Here is a 23738-nt window from a genome sequence, read left to right on the forward strand (position 1 = left end):
AATTGATGTTTTGGTTTAACTACAACAATGATAAAAATATTTTTTAACATTTTTAGCCTCCCCCCCCCCTTATCTTCTAAACTACTAAGCGTAAAATTTTCTAAAAAATACTCGTTATAACCCTCAATTTATAGATAACAGGAAAACCTATTATAAATCTACAGTCAAGCGTAAGTCGGACTTAAAAGAAAAATGTAATTACGATTTTCACTCACTGTCTCTCCACGGAGTTACCAAATCTATTGAAATTGTGTAAGTGAGCTTAAAATATTACACATATATACATTCATTTTTAGTTTTTTCGAAATTGACCAAAATATCGATTATTTGCGAAAATAAATGCCTTCTCAAACGTGCAGGTGCTTAAGACCTTTTGTAAGTCAGCTGTGATGACTCAAGAAAGAAAATAGATATTCGCTCCCGTTAAAAAAATTTTTGTGATCTTGTTATGTATGGAACCCTTGAAACGCGAGTCCAACTCGCACTTGGCCGGTTTTTTTATAATAAACACTATAAACATGGCTAGTTTCATTTGTCTAGTTGTTTAGTTCCATACGAGACTTACCCATAACCAAAGAGGATCGAGTTTTATAGAGACTTACTGTCAAAGTAAAACGTGTAATCACAGTGCAAAAACTGCCATCTCTCGACACAAGCTTAAAACTTTTGAACCCCAGTTTTGTCAATTTGGCCCATATTGTTAGCTTGATATACATGTTAAAATGTCAAAAATTAATATTAGAGCCATCTAGCTGAGCGTTCTCCAAAGGTGTAATGACATCTAGGCCACCGTATCTTTTTCTCTATGCCTTTGAGGTACGTTTTTTTCTTATACTTTATCCGTCTATACAGAGTTACATAAGTCTTTGCCCATAACAAAGGTGTATATATATTTTTTTGCCAAATTCTTCTTTCAGTTACAGTAACGTCCATGTCAGGTCAATGATTAGCATAATAAGTTTTGCAAAAAAATCGTTCTTGGCACAAGCTTTTATCGCTGACTGTACCTTTCTTTCAACTGCTCTTCGAAACGATTCTAAAAATCCCTTACTCAATGGGGATACGACGTTTAATAATAATAACTGAGTTCCTAAGGCCACCTTTCTGATTCATCATCAGATCAGCTCCATGATACCATAATATTGCATTGTCACGTGATTTACATAGGTGTACAAAATTTCAGCTCAATAGGAAACCGGGAAGTGGGACAAATTTAGCTTCTACGTTTTGACCCAAACTAACATGGCAAATTGAATAATAGCTTGTAAAAATCGCAGAAAGTATAGATAGAACTAAGTGGGCTGTTGCCGTCATGCCAAAATGGCCAAAACTTCATACTTACCTACTTACTTGGCTGGCGCGATAACTCAAAATGAGTTTTGACCTCCGACATAAGAGCACGCCATTTGACTCGGTCTTGAGCGGTATCGCGCCAATAAACTTCAAATAAAACTTCATAATGACAATAAATTAAATAGCCAAATCAACACAGACGTAATTAAATTGACCGCTTTCCACGTTTGTCCCGATATATCTTAACACAATTCCTAACTTAGCTCACGAAATACAATAATTCAACTTTGAAAATAAACAAACAACGTAATTGTACTGGTCTCTAGGCCCCGGTGCCAGGGAGAACAGCCAGTGTATTCTTTTAAGTTCTCTTGGTGAGCATTTTCTAAATGTCGGCTGTATAACTTCAAGTTTTTGGCCTTTCCCATTTCCCATCCTTACTAACATTATAAATGGGAAAGTGACATGGGTCCTTGAGTTGCAGGCGTCCATAGGTTACGGTGACCGCTTTCCATCAGGCGGACCGTGTGCTTGTTGGCCACCGACGTAAAAGTCACGTCAAACGTGAGTTTTTAGGTGGAGATGGTTGAAGGGATGAATATTGAATTTGACATTTGCTACCTTTTTGTCTCTCTCTAGCCCCTCACTCCTTCTTGGGGGGGGGGGGTACAATTTTCAAAATTTAACGCGAGTGAAGCTGCGGACAAAGTATCTTATAATTTTAATGAAAATTTTTATTATTATTATTTTAAATGCCAAAGGCAAAGACGTGGCCTACGATAGAGTGAGCTCGCCCGCAAGATGTCTGTTCAGTGTTCACCCTAGGTTTGAAGGTTGCCGGATTTGAGTTAAAGTTACTTTTTTACATATTACACTATATTAGTTCTACTCAGAATAATTTTGAATTCTTACAATTAAAAAGTCTCCTTTACGATTTTTTCTTATTGTGTTAATATTTTCCATTCATTTTGTATGGAGTAACGAAATAAGAAAGTAACAAAAATGTAAAGATTGGAACACTTTTTTCATCTTTTAAGATGGAAAGTGCTGGTGACTTTGAGTAGGTATTAACTGACCTGAAATTTAGTAAATTTAATAAAAAATGGACTAAAAAAGAAACCATCTAGTTCTTCTAAATGGAAATCCTATTTTTAAATATTAATTAAATGATAGCTACTTCTATATTTTGGGATTTTGTGTAGGTGGTGCTGCTATCTATTATTATCTTATATCTTTAAACGAGCAATTCTTGTATATTTATATATACCGACGATCTCGGAAACCGCTCCAACGATTTCGCTGGAAATTTGTTATGTGGGGCTTTCCGGGGGTGAAAAATCAATCTAGCTTAGTCTTAGGTCCCTGGAAACGTGAATTTTCGAGTTTTTAAACCCCGAGCGAAGCTCGGTCCCCAAGGTACTGTTATTAAAACGCAACTACAACGAGTATTTTTCTCATAAAATTTGTTGTTTGACGACCGGTCTAGAGGATAGTAACCCTGCCTGCTAAACTGCGGCCCCGGGTTCGAATCCCGGTAAGGGCATTTATTTGTGTGATGAGCACAGATATTTGTTCCTGAGTCATGGATATTTTCTATGTATATTATATATATCGTTGTCTGAGTACCCACAATACAAGCTTAAAGCTTACCGTGGGGCTCAGTCAATCTGTGTAAAAAAAATGACCTGTAAAAAAAAACTATAAAAAAAATTTTCAACACATCAGTAAAAGGTCTGTGATCTCTGTCCCCCGCCCATTGTGGTTCGGACTTTGTCAGGCGGCGTGCGGCGAATATACAATTTCTACCGTTGTCAAGCAACTGAAATATTCAGCCCGGGCTTTGTTAAAATGCGATTTGGTTATTTTGGCCCGATAACGACCAATGGTTTTAATGGTAAATACTATTTAGTTGTCTTAAGTGCAATGCAACCTTTGACGTAATCTTGAGTACATTACCTATAGAAAAATTTTAGAAAATTATGAATTTCACAAATTAACACTGCATGATCATTGTGACTGTTTCTGGAATAATCTAATTCTGGAATGACCTAGCTTTGTACTCATACCAAGAAACAAGCCAAATTAAAAAAATAACCGTAATGTTAACGAACTAAAATTGCCTTTTTCGAAATTAAAGCTAGTCACAAGTAGCCCACATTTTATGACTATGAAAATCTATAATCACCTCCGGAACTCTATAAAAAAACTGCAAAACGTAAATCAATTTAAAAAACATCTGAAACAGTTTTTAGTTAACGAATTTTTTTATAATGTTAACGAATATTTAGTCAGTAAGTGAAAATATTATTGTGCTTTATTTTTGTAAGGAAATAATGAAGACCAAATGATAATTATTGTACGTATGTTAGTATAACCACAGAATATATAATAGTACCTACAAGTACAGAAGGCTCACTCCTTTGATGTTCACAAAATGCCGCCATTCTAAATTCTTACCTACATTAACAAACGGACCGCACGCGAGCAGCCGACATTGAATTCTATTGCGCCGCGTGAAGGTCGTCACCAGTGAACGGGCCGCGAACTCGCGGCCGCCGGCATGTACTTGTAGCGCGGCGGTAGAGTCGTGGAGTGAGCCGCCCCTGGTATAACGAAATGTGTAAAATAATGTATATAATCATAATTTAATCTAAGTAATTACTAACTTGTAGCCCTCTATATTGCTCTGCCCTTAGTGTCACATGTATACCTCTAGGTTCCACTCCATCCATCCATGCTTGTAATGTGATTTGCAATAAATTATGCTATTCTATTCTATTTTATAATAAAAAAAATTAAGTAAGTAATACTTGATGATAGGAATGATGCTTACTGCCTAAAAAATTACGGTACCTACTCTTAGGTACAGAAGTAGAAATGTTCTAGAGATTTGCCAAGATGTACCTAACATGATCATGACTTAGCGTCGAACTAATCTCCCGCGATTTTTATATTCCCTGGCAAATAAGAGGCAACTAATGTCTGTCGCAATTGATAAGATGCAATAAGTGATTAGTAGTTTAGTGAGTGAGTGGTTTAGTTAGAGAGTAGTGGTCGTAAGTCAAGCGTTTATACTATATACGATAGTTCGGTTTTTTTTTTAATACTACGTCGGTGGCAAACAAGCATACGGCCCGCCTGATGTAAAGCGGCCACTGTAACCTATGGACGCCTGCAACTCAAACAGTTTCACAAGCGCGTTGCCACCCTATTAGAAACTTGTACACTCCCTTTTGCTGTGTTAAGTACACAGCAAAAAGGAATGTACAAGTTCTAAGGAGGGTTCGGGTTGCCGACGACTCAAAGGACAATAGACGGAACAAGTTAGTTCCGTAAGTCCTCCCGTCATCAGCACACCGCACCCTCGTTGAGGTCGGTTTAGTAACATCGAAAAGTCAAGACTTGTTGTTTAGGGAACCAATCGTGTAAAGTCTCAATGTAATGTAACATAATTAAAGTAACAAGTTGGGTTCTCTGCGCTTGCTCCTTCAATAAAGACTATAATTTATAATGCTGTTCATTGTTACAGATCCACCCGTAGCCCAAATATCACTACTAGAGCCAAGAGAAGCCCGTCTTCTCCGTGAGGATGAGAACGCTGAGCTGCTATGTTCTGCTGATGCTTCACCAGCCCCTGACAACTTCACCTTCTATAAAGAGGTATGGTTTATAAATGTCTTCAAGAATACACCTCTTACCCTAAGCTCGTGTAGGTGAACGCGTACTATGCTTGTATGAGTGAAATATGACATGTCGACTGTCCGCGTCTTTGACAAGCGGTAACTGTGAGGTAACCGAGAGGGTGTGGGCGTCACTTTCAGCGGGGAGCAGGAGTGGCCATACTGTACGATAGTACTCTTTATTATACTGTGTTTACACTAAACTTATCCTCAGCAAAGAGGACGATCATTGACGCTCCGTGGAATCTTCTTTAAATCATGTTACCATCTCCAGCCGGCGTATTATGCTTCCAATTAGGCTTGTGTAGGACATGTACTAATAGTACAAAAGACACGATTTCCTGCACTGTACTAGACCGAACGACTCCCAAATGATTCTGCTCTCTAGGACATTTAGTACACTCACACACGCGCAATAGAATGGGAACGAAAGGAGCAAAGAGCCGAGGAGTGACAATGACAGCAAAGCGATCCGTGTGATCCGACCGCAACCGAACTAAAACCGACTGACTCGGACCGAGAGCGCGCGAAAACGGCCGATCAGCTCTCGGCTAGTACGAGCGAGCGTTACTGTACGCCATATGCACAATTTGTCTCTTGCTCTCTCGGTGTACTACTGTACTAAATGTCCTAAAAGAACGAACTAGTACACTTCTGAGATCGTACTAGTTGGGAGCGATCTTTTCAGTGAACGAGCACAGGCCCCGTAGCCGAATGGCATTTCTCCGACGCCAAACGAAAGCGATACGCCGCTGGCTCTGTCGCGCCAATACGCAAGCGCGATAGAGATAGATATCTACTAGCGCTTCATTTCGTGAGCGTTTCGTGAGCGATTGTGCCATTCGGCTAGCCACCCTGAGCAGGCACAACTCTACTTCCAATTGTATTACTTCTCCGCGTGGATAAGACAATATAACACATCTGTCACTCTCACATTGACATTTATACTTGCCAAAGCGTGACAGATGCTTCATCCACGTATATAAGTGATAAAATTGGAAGCAATAGTGGGCCATTTTTTCAAAGTTGTCCATTGTAACATGGGTATTTTTTACGCGGTTCATACTCAGAATCGCGAGGTCTTTCGATCCTGATAGGAGAAAAAAAATGTCCTAAGATTTCCATACATTTTTCAGACCTTCTATTCCGTTACCGCCATACAAAATGTATGATAAAATGGTAACGGAATGGGAAAAAACCTTGGGACACTTCTTTTCACCTAATGCGATTGAAAGAGCTCGCGGTTCTGAGTGGGAACCACATAAAAAAATCCAAATCCAAAATAAAAGTGGGGTGGACAACTTTGAAAAAAAATAGCCCTAATACGCTGGCTGGTGTGTAAGACTCGAATCATATTACTCCATAGACTTGTCTTACTGTCTCCATAGACTTATCTCTATGAAAACGGATGAAAACCCCATGATCTCATGTGGCAAAAAGTGCAAAGATTTATGGCCATGATAGCGCTAAACAGATTTTAGGGCTGCTTATGATATAAAATAGATCATTCTGTTTATTTCCTTTATTTATTTACCTTCTTAAGTTAGGCTATTTTATAATATGGTTATAAAAGTAAACTACAAAACCACTTACAAAACAATACAAAATATATAAACACATTATAAAAAACCAAACCTAGGGTGCCGCCAGCAGCGGGGCAGGGCCCAAGCTGCCGGTGGTTAGGGCTGCAGAGAGAGGAACCGTCGGACTATACGCGCCGTGTCCAAGATCACCGCCTTCTGCATCTGGCCCTTGATCCAGCCACCTAGCGAGAGTCTCTTAAGATGTTGGTCGAGACTCTTCGCTATGAAACCGTTCGCTGAAACGACTATCGGAACAACGATCGTCGAATCAACATCTCACATGGCGTGTAACGTCTTACCCAGGGTAAACTCAAAGAAATAATAGAAAGTTACTTCAATAAAATTATTGACTCTACTCAAGCTCTAATACTTACCATGAATTCAATATTTGAAATTATAATAATGAGGGGAGTAATCTACGAGGGTGAAGTATAAAATAAACAAAGATTAGATACTAACAAACTTTGATTTATTGTATCCTTAATCATTTATATTTTTGTCAGAAAATAATTACTATAACTCTGTATTCAATTAAGTCTGATTAGGACCTATTTGAATACACCGCCTTCATTACTAGGGCCAAGTCCCTACGTCAGGAAAAGTAGACGGGAACAAAAACCTGACTGCCCAAGTTTAACCTGTACACAAGCATAATAAAATATGTTACAGATAAAGAAATAACGCATATTAAAATATACAGACAGTATATGGCAAAATCATCTAGGGTAATATAGACTAACGTCATGACTAGTAGTAACCAAAGCTCCTGAGGTGTGAGACATGTTAGCGATACAACCAGTGATATGTTCCAATTCCAACAAGCATAATTCGTATCCTAAAGCGATCTAATTATTTATTAATTACAGACAAAGGTAGAATTAAATACTCCTAAATGTACGGCATAATCAATGCAGCTATAATCCTATAAAATTATATTGTGGTTTATAATTTATTATAAAACCACGATAACAATGAAAGTCATTAATGGTGTTTGGTTAAAATATTGGTTTATAAACACTGTTGAACGATAGTGAAATTTAGAGATAAATTGAGATATATGAAATATGTTTGTTGAGATTCAAGTTAAATAACATATTAATATGTTATAAGATCAATAAACCTGACAGGTAGATCTGGCTTATGACTAAATTAATATTCATTTATATCAATAAATAAAATAGCTGGTTGCAATCAACGTTAAGGCAAGCTTGAAATCTCATAAAATTATCATGCATAAGTCGTTATTATGGGTACTACAAATATGTCTAGCCGCAAGCCCCTACGTGAACGCATCAATACGCATGGTATTATAGTCACTTGGACCCGCATCGTCTGCAATACCATAGACCCGTCGTCTACATGGACTACGTCACGTAAGGTTCAGACTAAAGAGTACTGAAACCGGGACCAAATAAGTAAGTATATGACATGAGCACCCATAAACGATCATAAACAAGACAATGATATAAGCGTTGCCCTTGATATCATGAGATCAGCCATTTCATTATGCATAGATCTGTAACATCACGCAAAAGTAAAATAAAACTGTTTATTAAATTAAGCCAGTTGAATAAGACGTTATTACGGAATTTCATGATATTTCATGAAATTCGAGGACAAAAATAATAATATTATAAACCATTATTCCTGCTTATTAAATGCTATTGTGGGATTTTCAGTCTGGGTTTTTTTTTAACCATAAGATAAACAAGACCAGTATCTATAAACGTGATTTAGACATGATGTTTTTATTAACATCTATAGCACGCTTATATTGATCAAACAAAATATATCATGAAAAAATATATATATATTTTAGACTTGGTTGGTTGGGTAGGGATCTGGCTTTTGTAACTCCGACTATAATTGTATATTATGTATAAAGAATAGTTGTTTGCAATTCACTGAAAGGCCAGGCTGTGATTCTTATAAAATTACTATGCATACGTCACCTCTATAGACAACTATGTCAACCAAAGTCCTACATGAAGCACTCCACACGCTACCAGAAATATATTACATACAAATACAATCATTATGGGCCCTACCTAGCCCGGGTGTATGTTACATAGTAACTTGCATAATTTTGCAAACCCTTGGGTAATAATATCGATCATGCAACCATAATGAATTCGCCATTTACTCGACTGTCCGAGTATTTTTAGACGTGTAATTGGCTATAATACGTTTCAGTATGAACCCTAAACCCTTTTTTTTCATGAAAGTGCCTCATGTGAATACAGTAGCGAGTACAGTAGATAGTTAATCGACAAATAGTGTCCAAGAGAGACTATAAACACAGCAATAATATAAAACTGACCGACAACGTCCTAGAACCACCCATTCTTTATTTCCTTACAGATACAAAGTACTGCAAATCATTTAGGATTATTGAAATAATATAAATAAAAGCCAGTGGAAAAGGATTTGATTAAATTACCCATTACCACAAAAATGCCAAGCATTTTCAATACAGGCCTAATTCCAGGTTGAATCATACTAAATATCTTACTAACTAATTTTTGTCCTCATTACCGAGGTATGGCCAAACCAAGACTCAGTAATAATTGAGTTTCATTGAAGAGGTAAAGGGGTTAGCGCTCCTCCAATAGATTATATTATCGTTGGCCCCGATACAAGACTATCTCATCCATATAAAAATATATAGTTGTTTAATATATACAGGAGTCTTAGACGACTTGTACCAGTAAACGATGAATACAATTATCGTCAACCGGAGGTTAATAACTTATTATAAGGATCTAAACGGCTTTTGTGTGTGATATCCGGCCAGATTCCGATAATGAGCCATATAACAGTCCATGATCACACGCGTCTCTAATATAGTAGAGGGGAGGTTAGTAAACGTTTTGTATGAATCATAAGATTACTACAAACAAGATACTTAGCAGCTCCACTACACGTGTTACGCCACCGTAGCCCTCCTTTTCAAAGATTACTTTCAGTGGGTACGTGACCTAAGGAGAAGCCCTCTTCAAAGAAACAGAGACGGGGGCCCTATAATAAAACACATGGTTCGTATTTCCTCAACCTGGAATAGAACCATCGCTCAGCTTAATATTACATGAATATAAATTTGGGTAGTACCGAAACCTTTGTCATAGCTGGAATAAGTCAATATGAAGACAGTTCCAGATATAACTAAAATTACCTCATTGTCAAAACAGCCACATGTATAATAAAGCCACTGTGACCGGTTTCAACAACTACAAATTAGCAAATAAATATAATATTATTTCAAATGAACGTATCGGCCGCACGAATGACTTGATTCAAAATGACACGTGAATTGGGTACGTATAAAATTCGAATTATAGAATATCACACCCACAATAGCATTTCATGACTCCTGAATTTCATAGCATAATAGCTGTTTGCGAATCATGCTGACTCGAAATTGAATTTTACGTAAGACCATAAATATCTATGCCAATCTGTTTAATGAATGATGCGTTAATAATAAATATAACATTACACCTTAGCAATGTCATTGTAATGCACTGCAAATGATTCATGATTCGCAACCAGCCAAAGCTGAATTAACGTGTGCGAAATATAGATATATGGATAGCTTGAAGCTATGTATGTACTCGTGTGTATTTGAATATTGTTCTTATAGTGAAATAAATGTGAATTACTATATTAGAACTTGGATACGAAATATATTGGATAAACGCCTACATAACTATATGGTACCTAACATCTTACATCTAAAATGAATACGTTATCATGATCATTAAGTAGGTGTCAAATATTATTAATTATCAAACAGATGGCTTTACCAGATAATCAAAGGGTCTCGCAATATCAATAATAGAGTCAGGAATAACTTCATTTGTCATGAGAAACGTCTACTTTCACAGTCAATGACTAGACATGTAAATCAATAATTATCATTAATAAATACGTGTGTGGCTGAACCGCAATAATGGAAATATACAAATATGCTTAACACGTGTCTTAATCTTAAACAAATATGCCGCAATCAATCTAATCATTTAAGTAAATAAAACGTACCTAACGTCAAAACTACCCCGCCTAAAATCTCGGAACACGCGGTATAGTTACATTCTACGCAAGTAAATCATCTAGGTCGCCGCATAGACTATAGCGTCAGGGTTGACGAACGCTGTCCGAAGATCTCACGGTTCATGACGATGAAGACGGAGTGGCTCACGCGTAGCTCGTTGTAAAGAAACTTGCGTCTGACGCCCGTCGTGGCAGAGGAGGCCTATCGTAGCGCCGTAGTAAAGCTCTGCATGTCGCCGATGGCATCAGGCTCGCACCCGCAACCGCTCGTGAACCGGAAATAGAAATAAAATTGTGTTTATAACATATCTAAATATTTGTTCCTGAGTCAGGGATATTTTCTATGTATGTAAGTATTTATATTTTATATATAAGTCATTGTCTGAGTTCCCACAAGACAATCCTTCGACCTAGCAGGACTAATCTGTAAAAGTGTACCATAATATCTATTTATTTATTTTATTTTATTAGTTTAGTTTGATAGTTCCGATTAAAATAAAACGTGAAACCTATAAATACTGCACAATGTAATAAGATGGTTAAGAATATGGGCATTACCTTTACACCCTAGAGTGATCATCATTTCGATATTTAATTATAAATTATAATCATACCATAAATGGGACATCAATATTAAATTACTTCTCTTAATTAAATAAATAATAAATTACCGTTTACAGCACGATCCAGGCTTAGATTATGCTCAGTATGACGACCTAGGGGAGTATGTCAAATTTTACACAAAATATGAAATCAATCAATCATGATTAAGAGAAATATCAATTCAGAACCAACGCACCGTTTGTATTGTCTTCGGTAATACTCCATTTTGCATTTACACGTCCTAGTCACGGCGCCTTGGCTAGATGCCGACGGGGAGCACCTTGGCCTGATGTATTTTGTAGTCGGCCCAAGAGGACGATAACGTGACGCAGGCTGGAGCACCCAGGAACATCCATGTAGACTCGCATGTCCATGTAGAAGGGTCCTCAAGGCCTCTCGATACACTGGTAGAATGGAGAACTTGTAATCCGCTGACAGATGTGCTCGTCGATTCTCCTCGCCCATGGACCGAGAATTTGAGAAATAAACAATTTAAATAATATAGTAAATAAAGGATTGCAATTACCTACAACGTCCGTTTATTTCAAATCCTATAGGTACTATTTATTTACGTTTATTTATATTAGGTGATATTACGATTAAAGTAACTACTTGATAAATTTATGGACGTTTGAATGAAACAACTTAACGCTACCTAAAACTTTATCGGACACATCTACAATTTAAGTAAACCACCGAAAACCATACATACACTACTCAGTTCTATAATCAAATTGAATGTAATAATTATGTCGTAACCATTATAAAAATCACGCAGATAAACAAATCACTAGTAGCACCAGAAGGCTGCAAGCATACTGCCGCTATTTATAGACTATCTACTTCTACCATATCTGTACACGTAACTATATAGACACCTACTCTACAACATATTACCAAATATAACACACACATGATTGCAATTTACTTCTACAAACCCTGGTAAATATTACAAAATCACGCGGGTAATCATATCGCTAGTAATACTAAAAAGGTTGCAAATACATGACCGGTTTTTATGATAGTACTATTCCTCTACAGCTTCTACGCGTATAAGGGACAGATTACTATAAACATACATACTTTGAGACTTACTTCCGTGAAACCAGTGCCTACGCCAAATCTTGGGATTAGTTGTCAAAGCGGACCCCAAGCTCCCATGAGCCGTGGCAAATGCCGAGATAACGCAAAGAGGATAATGATGACGTTGAAACTTACTTCCGTGAAACTAGTGCCTACGCCAAATCTTGGGATTAGTTGTCAAAGCGGACCCCAAGCTCCCATGAGCCGTGGCAAATGCCGAGATAACGCAAGGAGGATAATGATGACTTTGAGACTTACTTTCAACTCCGATTGTACGCACTAACCCAATAATACGTTCACTCTTCATAATCGTTCCCGAACTCCGACCCACGTATATTATTTATAAATCGTCAAAACACAAACAAGTATCCGTTACACTGTTAAAAAATCAAACTAAACTGAGAATATTCACTTCGAACGTTATAGCATAGCTGGCAAACTAAAACAATCAACAAGATTTAATTTATTGCAAAATACAAGGTATAAGCTAACGTGACCTATGGAACTACCCGCCATTCATTCAAGACAAATATTACGTTCTGTTTTCACTACGCCCATTATGTTTTGTTTATGCTATGACGAACTATATCAAACCAAATACAATCCTACTAATAAATACGCGGTCACTATAACCTATGGATGTGCACAAAGTTGATTAACAACCAACAACTCAATATTTAAATTAACGTACCATGCCAGTGTTATCCAATGTCACGTCCACCTCGAAGTAGGTAGACTTACGTGGCTCCACTCGCCCACGTGAATGTAGAAGCCCCAACCATGTGCCGTCTATCTTTGACACAAGCTCTGTCCTAGTCTCCCTCACAAGGCGATAGCAATTAGATACTCGCGCCCATGTTAGGACTATATGACGTGTCTCGGTCAGCATGCCTTCAGGTTTAATAATACTGAATACTCACAGTAATCATGACGCTAATGATAAGTAGTCGTTGTGGAAGCTGCCTCGATAGCCACGCTGTCTTTGGAATTCCTCACGAAGATAATAGGTAGCACGTAGATATTTACGCCCATAGTTAACTATGTAACTTACATTTCAACCGACATGGCTGCAGACTATTCAACAGTGACCCAGATCTTACAGATGGTGTGCTGTAAAGGAAATAGATAAGGAACCTGAACACTCACAGTAACCCCGGCGGAACCAGTGAAACGTAGCTCTTTTGAAACCTCATGGCGGCATGATGCTGTCTTTCGCGCCAACGCTCAGTTTGCCACGACATGCCGCATGCAATGTCTCGCCCATCACAGCCGTTGGTTTTCTTCATCCTTTGAATCTTCTGATGGCGGATGCTAGACCTCGTATCTGTGAACAAGCTTATTACACGTTTTCCTTACAAACTAACACTCACAGAATTCCCTACTGTCTCGACGCTCTGCCGACGGAAAAAGCCCCTAACTCCCCCGTGTCATCCATCTTATCACCTCGGTTGCTCCCCGTAGTTCCTACCAATTCCTAATAGGTCCTATCAAAATACCGCGTCCTGATTGGTTAATATCTTCGACGCTAACATATGATTGGTGGTTATAGTTCCCGCGCATTTTAATCGATCTCCCGGCATAACTTTAATAAGAAGGTCGGTAAAACAGAAATGTCCAATATTTTCAGATCAGTAATTATTTTGTTGAACAAAGATTAGATTAAATAATTTATTTTAAATGTTTACGTAAATTCCGCAGGGTAGCAAATAATGAATCAAAACGAATCGACCTAATAGTTCCCTACACCATTCATAGATGGCGTTCAATTGAGCGTCACGTCTACAATCCCAAGATAACGCGCGAAATTCAATATTGACAAGTTAAATTATCTAACTGAATTAAAACGTTAAATTATTGACTGTAGAGGTCGGTCTGTTACAGGCGGTTATCTCGTGAGCCAAGTCTAGGTACTTACTGGACTTGTCCTTCTCGGCTTTCACGAGATTCTCATCAATTATAAAACCAATTAGACATTAATATTTTATTAAAAAATCTAAATAAAGTATCACTAACAAGCTTTTCATAAATTTAATTTTATTACGAGTAAATTGGATAAATACGATCCAAATTAACTTAAAACTTTCCCGTTTTTTACCAAAACAAGAAACATTATTACCAAGTTTCCAAGTTTCACAAAGCAAAAGTTTCTAAAGTTAATTACAATTTCGATTCAAATAGGTTTAAAAAAGTAATGAATACTTACTTCAAAATAAATCAGTAATGTCCAGAATAAGGGGTGCAATTATTTTGCTCGACGTTTAAAAGATTTAGCACAAAAAAGTAGTTTAACACGCCTTTCGACTCGTTTCATAAAACAACAATCGTACTTTAATGCCTGTCATTATATACCAGTCACATAAGTATAAAATAACACGAGTGTTTTAATGCCTAATTATGTACAGTTGCACACAACTTTATATTCACACATACATACAATTAGACAGATCTAAATTCAAGAAAAAAGTAATAACAACTAGTGATTGACTGTCAGTTGACTAAAAATGTTCGTTATTTGAAACGAAACAAATGACGATCGATGAATTTCATTATCGCAAATATATGATTCTTTCTTTGTTGTTTGTGTTTTAAGAGGTGAGTCATAGAACAACAATCGTGTTGTAATGCCTCTCAATATGCAACAGTCACATAAATAACTATTAACAGACGACCCGTCTGGCTTAGTCGGTAGTGACCCTGCCTGCTAAGCCGCGGTCCTGGGTTCGAATCCCGATAAGGGCATTTATTTGTGTGATGAGCACAGATATTTGTTCCTGAGTCATGGATGTTTTCTATGTATATAAGTGTGTATTTATCTATATATGTATGTATATCGTCGCTTAGCACCTATAGTACAAGCCATGCTTAGTTTGGGGCTAAGTTGATCTGTGTAAGGTGTTCCGAATATATATATTATAATTTCAAACTGCCTAAGCACCGTTCAGAAACATTAGAAAAATAATTAAGGTACAGCGGGGCAAATCTCGACTGGGGGAGCCATTGTAACTAATCCATTATTTCCATTATTACACTATGATGTTGAGTTCTACATGTATCCAACCGGTGGACACTCTATTTAATAATGCGAGGATTGTAAAACATGGAAAAAATGGACCAGTTAGATTTGCCCCGCTGTAGCTTACATTAAATATTTCAATCGGAATGGTCCACAAATTCATATGAAAGTAATAAACTAGGACTTCACGCTCTTTACGACTCTAGCTCTCAAATGCTGATAGTGTTGGGAAAAGTGTATCGAATAGTTGCACACAGAGTTCCGGAATTCCTTCGTTTTGCTATAAAAGATTCCGTACACCGCGTTTTTTTGTTTTCCGTTAAATTCGCCACATTTGTAAATTTCGAAAAAAAAAAACATTGTCTTTAACATAATTAAATGTCTTAAGCGAATATAAATTTATTTTTTAAATAACTCGATAACAGTAAGAGTTACTTAAGACACTAGTTTCTTAGGGAAATTAATTATATTAGACCTAAAATGCCTTCCCTTAACGTTAACGGAAATCAATAAAAACAGATTGTAAATCACTTTATATTTTAAACACGATTGAAAAAAAAAAAAAAAAAACAAGAAACAGTAACAGTAGTAGGTACAATCGCACAAAAATGTGAATTACTACCCTACGGTTGAGGTTCGTTTGAATGTCATGAGACAAGGTCTATTTCCCCTTGCAAAAATATTATTTCAGTGAAAATTGCTGTGTCTATATATGACATTTACGTCATGCCATGTGTCAAGTCGATCTTAGCGGTCATTAGAGCTCACAGAAACTTTTGTCAAAACTGGCAGACCACTTTCTTAGCCCACTGTACAGACCTACTAAAGGAAAAACCAAAAGCCGAAGTCATTGCTTGTTAGCTGGCTAGCGTTTGGGTAGTAAAACGCTTACCTATATTCCCGAAAGAAATGAAATGGTTCAAGTTTCAGTACTACACAAGCAGATTTTATTATTAAAGTAGATGTGGGTTTTATAGTTTATAACGACATGATTGAAGATCCGCAAACTCTGTAGTTGTGTTGTGTATTTTGGTCATATCATGCGAAACGAGAAGTATGAACTCCTTCAACTTATTATCCAGGGCAAGATTCAAGGGAAGCGATCATCTGGACGACGACTTAACTCCTGGCTCAAAAATCCACATGGTTTAATCCACAAATGTCATATATTACTATAGATCAAGCAAACGTATCTACTTATCGTGTTAAATGAACTCAGTAAAATCCAATTGTGTCTTAATTCGTAGCTTGTAGCTTTCGGGCGTCTATTTTTGTAAGTTAAAGTCAACAAAAATATTAAAATGCCTCGTTACCTGATATTTAATTGCAATAACACAAAAATTATGAACATTCAAGGGCTTGAGACATATTTAAAATCACAGGCAAGTAACAATTTCAGTACAAAATCTGACACGCTCGGCAAATAGATGAACTTGTTTCTTCTAAATCTAGTTCTGTGGTTTAATCAAAGCACTCGCTCATTATTCCGACGACCGGTCTGGCTCAGTCGGTAGTGATCCTGCCTGCTAAGCCGCTGTCCTGGGTTCGAATCCCGGTAAGGGCATTTATTTGTGTGATGAGCACAGATATTTGTTCCTGAGTCATGATGTTTTCTATGTATATAAATATGTATTTATTTAATTATGTACATCGTCGCTTACTTTTTGGCACTTTTTGGCAACTGGATATGAAAATGTAAGTTTGAGTCATTGTTTATAATACATATCTGACACACCCATAGTACAAGCTTTGCTTAGTTTGGGACTAAGTCGATCTGTGCAAGGTGTCCCCAATATTTATTTATTATTCCGCGCGGCTGTATAATACTTCTAAAGTTTAGTCCGTATATTCCTTATGGTAGCCAACCTCCGGTAGGAGATGGCACTGGAAGAAGAAGAAGAATTGAAGATCCGCTTCTTTTCATGTTGGTAACAGTTCTGTGTGCGTAGCCGAATGGCACAAACCCTCACGAAACGCTCATAGATATCTATCTCTGTCGCTCTTGCGTATTGGCGCGACAGTGCTACTCTTTCGCGGCGTTTCGTTTTCGTTTCGCGTCGCAGAAATGCCATTCGGCTACGGCACCTGTTGCTACACAAAAATTTAAGCTGCAGTTAACATCAAATTTCTCTTGTATCGAATTTTCCCACCCCTACTCATCGATATAATAGAATATTTGCAATAACATTATGTCAGTTTAGCGTTTTCGTATTCCTTTGAACGAAACTTTCCACTTAATGTGCATTTTGTGCGAATATACGAATAAAAGTTTAGTTTTGCATAGGAGGAGCATTTTGTCGAGTTTACAAGACTTTTGAATACGTATAAACTTTACGAAATATAAAAATAATATTCAGAGTATGTCCGGAAAGAAAGGAGTCGTGGAATGTATGTATGTATAAAATCTTTATTGTTACAAAACACAAAACATAAGTATGACACGTATGTGTATTTATATATTGTGTGACTCTTTTTTTCCGCACAGACTAAATCTTTAATAATGTTTAGGTAGTTCTAAACATATAATATGAGATTGTGATTATTATGAATACGTATAAACTTTACGAAATATAAAAATAATATTCAGAGTATGTCCGGAAAGAAAGGAGTCGTGGAATGTATGTATGTATAAAATCTTTATTATTACCAAACACAATACATAAGTATGACACGTATGATGGTGTGTATTTATATATTGTGTGACTCTTTTTTTCCGCACAGACTAAATCTATTAATGTTTAGGTAGATTGTTTTAAACATAGATGAGATTGTGATTATTATGTGAGAATGCTTTACTCGAAATCTGACTGCAAAATCCAAGAATGGTAACAAAATAGGACCGAATACTTATTTTGAACGTCCTAAATGAATGGTCGTATTTTTGTAAAACTTAATGCAGCAATTGACATAATGCTGTTGACAATTGACATAAGTTGGCAGAGCGCTGGAGTATCATTCGATCCAAAGGCCGTGAGTTCAAGTCTCACCCAAGGAAGACATTTTTCACTTTTAAATTTGTTCTAAGCCAGGCCACATTTGTTTGTTTTTTAGTTAAAATAATAATTATGTAGTTTGATATCAGTATTCAAAATATATCATTCCAAGGTCAGTTTACTTTTGAAATGACCTGGCCCCTGTTTCAAAAAGGCTACAATTGTCAGTGACATATGTCGAGCGACAATTGTCGATGACAGGTGACAAATTACAATTTTATAAAATATTTTCTATAGAATTGCTTACAAACATGACAGGCATTTTGCTACAATTGTATGTATTACAATTATGTTGTGAAACAATAATTATTATTTCTAGGCGACATATTTGTAGAATTGTCGGTGAATCTCGACAGGAGGATTAAGATGTGTCGAATTGTGTGACAATTGTAGTAATTTGTGGTTGACATACGCGTTGTTCAAAATGGCTGCCCATGCGAGTAGTATAATGACACTATTTATTAGTGATAGTGACAGTAATTCCTACTTAGGTTTTCGTACTTCGTTAGGAGTTCCTGTTACTTCGCCGTCGATATAAGTTTCAATAATGCTACGTAAATATGAAATTAAATTTGTAGCAAACTACGGATATCTCAATTTATTTTTATCATTGTACCATCGGCAGCAATGTTAGTACCTTATTACAAGGGCATAAAGCCTACCGATGATTAGTTAAGAGTGTTGCTGTTAGTAAACGCTATTGGCCCCTTCGTAACATTATTAGTACTTAGGTATATTTTTAAGATTTCTCTGCGTTATATGTATTATTATACTAAATTGTGTTTTTAAACTTATGTATCATAAAAAATACCACATACTATGTACCTAAATAGCTATCATTAATATTATTTTATACAAATACCCTCAAATTACTTTGAGCGTTTTTAAATGAACGAGTTACCTTCGTATTTATAGGTACACCGAATTCCAAATTCAAATATTTTTAGTTTAGTTAAGCATTTTAACTAAATTAGTTTAAAATAGCTTTAATTTGTTTTATTTGTTATTTGTATATTTTTATTGCAGTAATGGTCAATGTTTTTACTTTTTCTTCTTTTATTCACGTTTATAAGAAATAAATTTTATATATATCTTAATAATTAATAATTCAAACTTATTAAATACTTAGTATAGTGCCAAGTTAGGTATATATCTTAGATATTTCTATTTCTTTGCCATACACCCGTTTCAATCAAACGTTGAGCTATTCCTTTATATTTAAGTATTAACTTTCATTGCGGATGTTAATTTGTTATCAAATTTATCAAATAACACGAATTTGCGGTCGGAAATCAATTTTAAGATAGTCATCTTTCTTATTATATCCATACTGCAATATTGTTTTTGAAACAAAATACTAACACATAACCAATGCCTACTTAATACATACACATAAATAATGTTACCGAAGAAAATTATATAATGGTGGGAGAGGATTTAGGTAATGAATAGTTTTAAATAAGTTTTCCCCTCACTAGCTCGGAAACACGTGTTTTGTCCTTTAATACCAGCGGGTAAAAACGCATTTTATCCACTAGTGGGTAAAGCAATTTGACCTTGAATAAGATCAAATTAACTGCTTTAAAGTTGATAAAAGTAGGTGAATCTAGTAATAAAGATGGTTTACCATCTAGGGAACTACTGGAAGCAGTGATAAACGCATTTTTTGCGTTGTAGTTTCCTCGCTATAGTGAGGGGAAAAGTTTTGTGTTACACTCGGGTGCAAATGTATTTTACTTCTCGTGTGTTAAAAAACTCGCAAGTTCAGGATTCTATTCTCGAACCACTCGCTTCGCTCGTGGTTCAACTATAGAATCCTTTCACTTGCTCGTTTTTCAATTCCACACTCGGCGTTAAAATACAACTTTGCCCCCTTGTATAACAAATAACTATTTATCGAAGTTAACAAAGGCATTTATATTTATAGTCAGCCAATAAACATAAAAATATCCATTAAATAAATTTACTTATTGCCATTTGAGTCAACTACTATTAATAATTTGATACATTTATCCCTATGGTTAGTCGTGACAATTGTATTCTACAATTGTCGCACCTGTCAGCGTGGTGAAACCAATAATTCTACATATGTAATATTTAGTGACAATTGTCGCACCTGTCACCTATATGAAATTGGGGCGAGGTTATTACCCATAATTAAATATACACCCTCCACCGTTATATAAACTAATAGTTTCACACGATCCACAATTTTCTTCCAAATTGAATTCTTGAAGTATTAATTATAAACTCATTACCAACTGGCACACGCGATGTGGGATTTAAGAAAATACTAACTCAAAAAAAGACTTAAGTGCCTTTATTTTTATATAAAGTTATGATGTTTTAAGTAATTTTGATATTTTAGGTACGTGTTAGTGCTAAGTTTCCATTTGCGTGAATGTTGGGGCTATTAAAGTCTTATGAAGTAAGGTTTTTATGAAATAATTGTGAGTGTAAGTTATTAAAATACTGAAATGTACTTTTTGTGTACATAACTTTGATTACGGTTCGTTACAACCATCATCATCATTCCCGTGCCCTTTTCCCATTATTTGGGGTCGGCGCAGCAGATCATCTTCCTCCATTCCTCTCTATCAGCCGTCATTTCCATACTAATACCTTTCACTCTCATATCATTGTTCACACATTCCATCCATCTTTTCTTAGGTCTTCCACTACCATTGTATCCATCCACCTTCATATTTACTACTCGTTTTATAACATCGCTTTCATCCCTCCGCATTACATGCCCATACCATGCTAATCTACTTCCTCTCAACTTCTCTTCACTGGCGCTACTCTCAGGCTTCTTCTTATATACTCATTCCGAATTCTATCCAGTTTTGTCACACCACACATCCATCCCAACATTCGCATTTCATTCACATGCAGTCTTCTCTCATCATTCGTCTTGGTGGCCCAGCACTCACTTCCATACAGGATGACAGGTCGGATAACTGATTTATAAATTTTCCCCTTCAGCCTGAGAGGCATTCGGGGATCGCACGTTGTGCCTGTAACCTGTAGCCACTTCATCCATCCAGCGTTAATCCTGTGCTGAACTGCTCTGTCGATCTCGCCATCTCCCTGAATGAGGGACCCAGGTACTTGAAATCCGAGCAAGTAGGCAATATTACGCCATCTAGTGTCATGGCGACAGAGGTGGAAAGACCGCCGAAGTCGCAGTAAAGATACTCTGTTTTGAATCTACTGATCCTCAAGCCAACATTTTCCAGCCTCTGTTGCCACTTCACTAACCTGCCTTGTACCTCGAGTCCCTCTTCTCCGACAAGCACGATGTCTTCGGCAAAGAGCATGCACCAGGGTGCCTCTTCCTTCATGTCCGACGTCAAAGCGTCCATTATAAGCACGAAGAGGTATGGGCTCAATGCCGAGCCCTGGTGCAACCCCACAGCCACACCGATGCTGTCAGTAGTTCCAGCAGCGGATCGAACACACGTACAAGACGTTCTGTACATAGCACGAATTAGCTCTACAACTACATACTTCCCAGGCATACCTTTCTCTTTCAAGGCCCACCACAAAACCTCACGGGGAACCCGATCGTAAGCCTTTTCCAGGTCGACAAAAACTATTAAGTTCGTTACAACCATATTTTTATAATACCATGTTCTTAGGATGTCGTAATTTTGAAACGTATTAGTAGAAAAATGTCTAAAATAAAAAAAAATACCAATTTGCAGTACATTTGCCAAAATAACATTGGCCTATCACAATCAATATACGAAATGTATTAGTTTCATAATAACCAAAATTCAAAATGACACTTTCTCAGAATACCTAAAATGTTATTTACCGTGTAACAATGGAAATTCTACTTTATTCGGTTCATGAAAGATTCAAATTGGATTGCCACAACTATGTGCATTGTAATGTACATTGGGCCTTACGAGGTTAATGAACTTTAGTAGGTATTCATTTAGTTAATTAATGCTAACTATTTATGAAAAACTGTTAAAATACAGCTTTCATGGATAGGCATTTTGGGAAAGTGAAGTTTTGGTTTTACGTAATCCACGTAAGTATGTTTATAAGAATAGGTATTGCCTATTTTTGAAATAACCTCAAAGCACTTTATTTCGCGTCGTGTTTTACCAAAACATGTCACGATTTTAAATAATGGAAGACGCCTCAGAAGATTGTTTATATTTAATTTCTCGTTTCTACCTTATATTTACATTTCATTACTTAAGGTAAAAGTTGTTTTACTTATTTAAGGGAAGCTTTAAGAGATAAAAGTCCCAAATGTCGCTTTTTTGGACTACGGTAACTAATTTCACGAAGTTTTATGAAGAGAAATATCAAAGGAATATATTTGTACTTACAAATGTACCTATTATTTTGTGTAAACAATATTTCAAATGAGTAAAAATAACGATTTTCAGACGACGTTTTAGCAGCCTGCTGTCCGATTCAAATATTAGTTAAGGTACAGCGGGGTAAATCTCGGCTGGGGGACAATTGTAACTGATCCATTTTTTTCCATTATGACACTGAAAATTGGTATTTTTGTAATTGTACTGGTTAACTTTTATTTTTATAAATGTCATATACAAAGAAAAAGTGACCAAGGCCTCCAAGTGTCCCAAGCTGGAATCGAACCAGCGTCCTCCGTTTACAGGAACGATACCTAAACCGCATTTATTTCATGTTTATGTAATATGCACTTCCCAAATCCCGTCCTTCTTATTACCCAAACTGTTACCAGTATATATCCGATAGATCCGTCTACGATAGATAAGGCCAATGATTACGACGAATTGATCAAATGATATGATGATCAAAATTAAATATCCCTTTTGTTACAGGACCACATAATCCGGGATGATCCTATTGGTGGAATAGCAGTAGAAGGCAACAAGTTAATCCTCCGAGGACTTAGGAGGCATCACTCTGCTCGATATCGGTGTCGGGCGAGAAACTCAGAAGGCAGTGCTTTGAGTGAGCCTCTGACACTTAATGTTCTGTGTAAGTTCTCCATCTTCTTCTTTACCTTTAATTCCACAGCAGTACAAAAAGAAGATCCTTAGAATACAGGAGATGGTACTCCGCCCTATAGTTGTAGGCCAAAACCCTCAGAGGAAAGCTAAGCTAGATTACAGTTCATAACCCCGCCAGAAGCCTGTCGCAAATCCTATATTTTTAGTATGAATAGGTAGACGTTTGACCACGATCACAACTGATGGTAAGTGATGATGCAGTCTACGGTGGAGCACGCTTACCTATGAGATACCTGTTTACTCTTGCTTTAAAGAGACCTGGATTGTACTCATGTGGAAACACAGACTCAGGCAGGGCATTCCACTCCTTGGCGGTTCGCAAAATAAATGTTAAAGCGAAACGCTTAGTGCGTATTTTTGGAATACTAACCGTGAAGAGCGATGCCGCATTGCCGATGGTCTGGTGGTCCTAAGGT

The 23738-nt window shown here is 36.8% G+C and overlaps 1 protein-coding gene across 1 annotated transcript in view; it reads left to right on the forward strand.

The window, feature by feature from the left end:
• Positions 1-23738, forward strand: part of LOC125232978 (nephrin-like) — a 214198-nt gene that overhangs the window by 185003 nt on the left and 5457 nt on the right. The window contains exons 9-10 of the mRNA XM_048138841.1: positions 4823-4953; positions 23131-23290. Of these exons, the coding sequence (XP_047994798.1) occupies positions 4823-4953; positions 23131-23290 (291 nt within the window). The remainder of the gene's footprint in view (positions 1-4822; positions 4954-23130; positions 23291-23738) is intronic.

The sequence above is a fragment of the Leguminivora glycinivorella genome, chromosome 13 (genome assembly GCF_023078275.1).
Source record: "Leguminivora glycinivorella isolate SPB_JAAS2020 chromosome 13, LegGlyc_1.1, whole genome shotgun sequence".
Taxonomy (NCBI): Eukaryota; Metazoa; Arthropoda; class Insecta; order Lepidoptera; family Tortricidae; genus Leguminivora; species Leguminivora glycinivorella.